The following is a 7,715-nucleotide window of genomic DNA, read 5'->3' on the forward strand; positions in this document are numbered from 1 at the left end:
CGTCACTATAAAAAGGAAAAATAAATATATTTAAAAGTTATGGCTGTTTTGTATCATTCATCACTTCATATGCTGAAACCTAACTTTCCATCTCCTGTGAACTAAATTTGGCTGATTATGGAGAAAAATAGTATATAAACTTAAATCAGTCACAGTTATTCATGAGACACCTTCCTATGGATTCAAAGAAGGGACCATTGTGATCATCTAGTCTGATCATCTGTATAACAAAGCTCATAGAACTCCTCCAAAATATTAGAAAAACATCTGTTCTTGATTTAAAAATTGCCAGTGATGGAGAATCCACCACATTGCTTTGTATCTTGTTCCAATGTATTTCCAAACAATTTGTCTAGCTTCACTTTCCAACCATTGGATCATATTATACCTTCATATGCTAGATAGAAGAATCCATTATCAAATATTTGTTCCCCATGTATAATAAAAAAAATTGTGAGTTGGGTTAATACTTTAAAATATTCTATCATAAATAAGGCTACAATTTAGTCATTGGCATTTTTAGTAGAAGTCATGGACAGATCATGGGCAATAAACAAAAATTCACGGGCCCGTGACCTGTGCATGACCTTTATATAAATACCATTGACTAAATCTTAGCTGCCCAAGGGCGCCGCAGTTCTGGGGGGCTCCAGGGGTGCTGCAGCTCTGGGGAGCCCCTGGAGCCAGCCCCACCAGCCGCTGCTCCATCTGCCCCCAGGACCACTGCTCAGGCGGTCCCCAAGGCCCACCGCACCTGCCGCTGCTCGGACAGTCCCCAGGGCCCACCACACCTGCAGCTGCTCACGTGGTCCCTGGGACCAGCTGCCCAGGGCTGCCCAAGCAGCGGCTGATGCGACTGTCCTCAGGGCCGCTCCAGCAACAGCCGGTGTGGGTGGCTGTGGGGCCACTCCAGCAGTGGCTGGTGCGGATGTCCCTGCGGCCACCTGAGCAGTTGGCCCTGAGGTCAGCCACACTGGCCGCTGCAGCTGTGGAAGTCACAGAGGTCGCGGAAAGTCACGGAATCCATGACTTCCGTGACAGACACTCAGCCTTTATCATAAATATTTAATCATGATAAAGAAATAATATTCATCTAATGGTCATAATAGAGTTGCTACTCTAGCAACAATGATATATCTTTGGAATACTGCTTGTCTATTTTATTCTATGTAGGGAAGGCAGATAGCATAAATAGTCAGAAACAGGAACTGATCACTTTAGCCAGTTGAGACAATGAATGTGGCAGCAACATATAAAATATTATGGGTGAAATCCTGACCCCAGTGAATTCAATGGTAAAATGTATGTTGACTTCAGTGGGGCCAGGTTTTCACCTAGAGTTTTAATGAGTGTATAGACCAGTGGTGGGCAACCTGCGGCCCGTCAGGGTAATCCACTAGTGGGCTACGAGACAGTTGGTTTACATTGACCGTCTGCAGGCATGGCCGCCCGCAGCTTCCCGTGGCTGCAGTTTGCCGTTCCCAGCCAATGGGAACTATTATGTACTGGGACCTAGAACCAAAATGTGCCTGGCTAGTGCTGTAGGAATTCATGACCATAATTATAACTATAACTTACTTTCATTTGTTAGCCTATACTCAAAGTTTGTATAACAGTGCAATATATTGGAAGGACAAATATTCAAAAAAGAAAATGTCAAGAGCTTTTGGCATATAGAGATAGGAATCTTATTTTTATATCTACAGGGAGTTGGGCCAATACTTATTAATGTATTTAGTGTTTGCCAAATAATGCCATAAGTTTAAATATGATACAAAAGATTTAATCATGGAACACTTGATGGGTTTTGATTGAAATGGTAAATGATATATTATATTTGTACCAAAATGTTTTTTGTAACACCTAGCACTTATTTGTAATTAAAGAGATATCAATAAACATAATTTTTGAAAAATCACTTGAATTACAATGAATCAATACCAATGTAAGTAGTCAAAAATATAGCACATCTTTTAAGTAACTCACATATTCCTATAAACATCAGCTATAACCCAGAGTCTTATGTTACACTAGATGTACAGACATTTAAAGATTTTTAATTAGTCTCATGAAGATATGTAACTGGGACAACATATTAAAAGACTTTTTCCTGCTTTCAGGGTTTGTTCCAACTACTGAAGCCAATGGAAGTTGGATCAGACCCTCATTGAAAATCTGCAGCAAATTTCTTCCTCTTTAGTGGAGCAGGAGCTGGTCCAAGATGTATTTTTTGTTTATAATTTTACTTCATCTGTAAATGACTTTGTAGTGCACTGAGTAATAGGCATTCAGAATGCCATTCTGAAGAGAAAAAATTATTGGGTGTAATTCACTGGTGCAAGGGCCTCTGCAGTACTAAAGCCCCACATAGGAGCTGTGCTTGTGGTAACACAGGTGCACCTGTGCATCACCTATGTGCTATGGAAAGGATCTTCAGCACAGGCCCATTCTCTCACAGAACAGCATAATGGAAATGAGAAGGATCACATATCTACATCTGTGTAAATCCAATGGCCCCAGCACCCTGTGCAACTGGCACAAAAGGGCTTGGCCACTATTCCAACTCAAAGGCTGGAGTAGTACCTGAAGGAAGTGGGAGGTAGGGTGGGGAGACTAGCAGCCATGTTCCCTAGCTCTGGTTGGGAAGGGTTGGATTTCATCTTGCCAACAGTTCTTCATTTCTTCCACATAAATGCCTGAATACTCTAAGCTTTATGTGGTTTGAATAGATTTCATCCATTTCATATACTTTAATTAAAAAGCAACAAAGAGTCCCGTGGCACCTTATAGACTAACAAATGTATTAGAGCATAAGCTTTTGTGGGTGAATACCCACTTCGTCAGACACATGCAGGTCCAGACTAACATGGCTACCCCTCTGATACTTTAATTAAAGTACATTCTAAGGCAGTGGCTCTCAAACTTTTGTACTGGTGACCCCTTTCACATAGCAAGCCTCTGAGTGCGACCCCTCTTATAAACTAAAAACACTTGTTTATCTATTTAACACCATTATAAATGCTGGAGGCAAAGCAGGGTTTGGGGTGGAGGTTGACAGCTTGTGACCCCCCATGTAATAACCTCACGACCCCCTGAGAGGTCCTGACCCCCAGTTTGAGAACCTCTGTTTTAAGGCATTGCTAAAGAGAGACAGTAGCCCATCTGTAATTGGGATTGTGTGTGTGTGTGTGTGTGTGTGTGTGTGTGTTTCCCCTCCCTCACTATTTACATTTAAAGTTTCTGAGGTATGGAAGCTGGTAAAATTAGGAGCAAATCAACACTGGCAAATTGTTAGCATGCTTTTTTGGCACATCATTTCTCAAAATCAGTGAGACCTAGAAACTTCAAATTTATTCACAAATTATTGAATACCTATTGATCATTTTGGAACTGAGTCTTTTACCTGCCTCCATGGCACTCCTGCTTACAAACAAAGGGCATGATCCTGTATATAATTGAATTCAGCGGCAGGATTTCTTTTGACTTCAGAGGATGGAGGATTGGCCCCAATTCTGCAAAACTATGAATATACAAGTAGTATTTTTACTTTCATAAGTAGCTCCATTGTGTTTTATAGTGCTACTTATGAGTAAGAGTTTAGGAAAACTAAACTTGTTAAGATTGTATACAAGTTCATGTGTTACATTCTGGGCACTACACTGGTAAAAAACTCAAACTTAAACATTTGCTGGGAAATGCTGAATAAAAGAAAAATGTTTGTTTGGGGAGTACTCTTTTGATTAAAGTGGAATGTGCCAACACACACACACACTTTATTGAGTGGGGCTTTAATAAAATACGTTAAAAACTGCCCATTTGGTTTCATCACAGCAACTTGGGTCACTTGTTTCTTTTTTTTTGTCAACGAGACCTGGAGAACACAGGGAATTTGTAAGCCCAAAACTTCTTATCCAGCAGAAATTCAGGTCACTTGGTTTACTCAAAAGCTATGCAAGCTCTGACTAAAATATCACTGTTGTTTACTTCACAATTTCAGTGTTGTGTGCAGCTATTAGAAAAATCCTATAGTGTAACATGACCAGTGAATATCTCATGATACAGAAATATTGCACCATATGTGACTGTAGAACCTGAAGATATAACCACATAAGGAAATGTGTGTCATGAATTGTCCATACTTGATAGGGCTACTTATTTTTATACCTTCATTGATTTATCTAGCGCAGGGGTCAGCAACCTTTCAGAAGTGGTGTGCCAAGTCTTCATTTATTCACTCTAATTTAAGGTTTCGCGTGCCAGTAATACATTTTAATGTTTTTAGAAGATATCTCTCTATAATATATAACTAAACTATTGTTGATGTAAAGTAAATACAGTTTTTAAAATGTTTAAGAAACTTAATTTAAAATTAAATTAAAATGCAGATCTTATCAGTTTAGTGTGATCTTTGCCCTTGCTTTTCCTTGCTGAGTTTTCCAATGTCTGGCACATATTTGGATACTTTAAGCTGCAAACAGGCTTCTGAGTGATCAGTTGTTAACTGGCTCCGAGAGGGACAGAGGACAGATTTGTGAAAATACCTGTTCACACAGGTATGTGGATCCAAATGCTGAAAGCATTGCAAATGCATTTTTCTTCAAAAAGATAAATTTCACTGTCAGGGATGTCCAGCAGGTCAGAATAGAGGCCCCATGATCTCTCTCGGTAGCTTTAAGTGCACTCCGCAGATCTCCAAACTTTGATGCTCACAATTCTTTTTAATGAATGAGCTGCATTTCGAAATCTTCAACACCCATCCACTGAAATACAGACAAATCCAAGTAGCTTTTGTTGAACTTTTCAGGTTTAATTAGAAAAGAAACCATTGGGCCAAATCGCTGGAAATCTTGAAATCTGTCAGAAAATTCTGATTCCAGTTCTTGCATATACATTCCAATCTCATTGACACTGACAGTGCAATGTGTCGATAGCTCTTTTATGTGTTGGAAGTAACGGAAAGTCGAAGTTCGAATATCCCGAGAAAAAACTGCTAGTTTTACAACAAATGCCTTCCAGGCTTCATGACGATCCAGAACTGTTTGCCCTGCACCCTGGAGATGGAGGTTGAGTTCGTTTAGGTGAGTGGTGATATCAGTTAGAAACATGAGCTTACACTGCCATTTGTCATTATCCAGTTCAGGGTAGTTTTGTCCTTTTTCCAACAAAAAGGCCTTGATTGCATCAAAACCGTTTACAAAAAGCACCAAAACCTTGCCACGACATAGCCACCAAATGTTGCTGTGAAGTGGAATGTCATTATAAGAACTGTCCATCTCTTCTAGCAGTGCTTGAAATTGTCTCTGAATCAAAGCAGATAGAGCAGGGGTGTCAAACTCAATTGCACAGGGGGCCAAAACTCAAAACTCGCGGGCCGAACAGTATAACCATTTATTTAACAGACTAAATATTTATGTTTTTTAACCATTAATATGAACCAAAATACAGGATATCATTCCAAAATAAATACATTTCAACTTAAAATATTTTGCTCTTCATAAAAAAATATCCTGTCAATACAATACATTCAAAATCTGTACATGCTGGAATATTAAAAAATCTGAAAATATAAATAAAAAATTGAATTTAAAGCAAAAGTATAATCATAACAAATCATAACATTCCATTTTCTTGTCCTATTTAGTCAGAGCCTGATACTTGGAGTCTTTTCTTTGCAACAAGTTCGTTTATGTTTGGGGTTAGGTTCTGTGTTGTGAAGATTCTCAGGATCGATTGCAGGTGTTCATCAGTGAGGCGACTCCTGTGTGACGTTTTGTTAATTTTCATCACAGAGAACAGCTGCTCGCACAGATATGTGCTGCCAAACATGGACAGGATTCGAGCCGCATGTTGGCGGAGCTGCGGCATCGCTTCAGGAATGAAGCGAGTGAACTGTGCTGGCCCCGCAGTGTCGTACTTTGCCTTCAGTGTCCCGTTACATTGCAGTTCTATCAGCTCCATCTGCATTTCTACAGGTGCGGTTTCCACATCGACTGCAAATGGGTTGCGAAGCAGCTCGAAGTTACTTTTCTGTGCCTCAAAGTCACTGAAGCGCCGTGCGAACTCAGTGCGCAGCGCGCTGAGTTTTTCAGCAAAGGTGGCATTTGGGAAAACTGTGGCACTTTCTTGGTTCCGTATTACTTGGCAACAGGGAAAGTGAGACAAGTTGCATTGGTGCATTTGTGTCTCCCATAAGCGCAGCTTCACTTGAAATGCCTTCACTGCATCATGCATATCGGTTATTATGTGCTCCCGTCCCTGGAGTTGAAGGTTTAAAGCGCTAAGATGCGACGTTATGTCAGCCAGGAACGCCAACTCACATTTCCACTTTTCATCCCGCAGAACTGTGCTGTCTTTCCCCTTACTGTCCATGAACTGGCAGATTTCCTCTCGCAGCTCAAAGTGTCTTTTGAGAACTTTTCCCCGACTTAGCCACCGGACCTCCGTATGATATGGCATATCGCCAAACTCGCTATCTATTTCCCGCAGAAAAGACTGGAATTGGCGGTGATTTAAACCGTGGGCTCTGATAAAGTTGACGGTTTGTGTTACAGTGTTCATCACATGATCCATTTTTAGGACTTTAGCACTCAGCGATTCCTGGTGTATGATGCAGTGATACACTGTCAACTCACCGGCACAGTTCTCCTCCCGCATCTTTGAGCGCATCCTTCCCACCAGTCCATTTTTTTCACCACACATAGCAGGTGCGCCATCTGTTGTAAGTCCAACGAGTTTTTCCCACGGCAGTTTCATGTCGGTTACACTTTGAAATACATTTCCAAAGATGTCTTCTCCTTTCGTTGTCCCGTGCATCGATTTAATGTCCAGTATTTCCTCTGTTACGCACAAATTGGAATCCACACCACGGATAAATATCGCCAGCTGTGCAGTGTCAGTCGCGTCAGTAGTTTCATCCACGGCAAGGGAGTATGCAACAAAATCTTTTGCTCTTTCAATCAACTGTGTTTTCAAATCAGTCACCATCTCACAAACCCGATTAGCAACAGTGTTTCTGCTGAGGCTTACATTTGCAAACGCTCGCGTTTTATCTGGACAAAGGACGTCGCACACTTTCATCATACAATTCTTTACGAATTCCCCCTCGGTAAACGGCCGTCCTGATTTGGCGATCTCTTCGGCCACAATGAAACTTGCTTTCACAGCAGCTTCACTTTGTGATTTTGCTTTGGTGAAAAACGTCTGCTGGGATGTCAAATTCTTCTTCAACTCCTCTACCTTTTGTAGCTTCTGTCCTGCGCTCAGGTTTTTGAATTTGTTCTCATGTTTCGTCTCGTAGTGCCGTCTTAGGTTATACTCCTTCATTACAGCGATATTACTCCCGCAAAGGAGACACACTGGTTTACCTGCAATTTCAGTAAACATATACTCATTCTCCCACCGGCTTTGAAAGCCTCGGTTTTCAGAATCAATTTTTCTCTTGGCCATTGTTGGGGTCTAGCTTTGATTTGAGATTAGCGTTGTATACATCAACAGACCGCGAACTTGAACCGCGGCTTGCCGTTGGCGGCAATTGCACTGCATCATGGGATTTGTAGTGTGTGTTATTGGGGCGTCATATCACAGGGCCATTAAAAACAGATATATAAAACGATTTCGCGGGCCGGATATAATTGTATGGCGGGCCGGATGTGGCCCGCGGGCCTTGAGTTTGACACATGTGAGATAGAGCAACAAGGACATTCACAATTTGCACC

At 41.2% G+C, this 7,715-nt stretch overlaps 1 protein-coding gene across 1 annotated transcript; it reads right to left on the minus strand.

Moving 5' to 3' along the window:
- Positions 1-5,374: 5,374 nt before the first annotated feature.
- Positions 5,375-7,715, minus strand: LOC135974010 (general transcription factor II-I repeat domain-containing protein 2A-like). The gene has a single exon (XM_065559779.1). The coding sequence runs from the start codon at positions 7,444-7,446 to the stop codon at positions 5,638-5,640; it is 1,809 nt and encodes a 602-aa protein (XP_065415851.1). The 5' UTR covers positions 7,447-7,715; the 3' UTR covers positions 5,375-5,637.

This window comes from Chrysemys picta, chromosome 1, assembly GCF_011386835.1.
Source record: "Chrysemys picta bellii isolate R12L10 chromosome 1, ASM1138683v2, whole genome shotgun sequence".
Lineage (NCBI taxonomy): Eukaryota > Metazoa > Chordata > Testudines > Emydidae > Chrysemys > Chrysemys picta.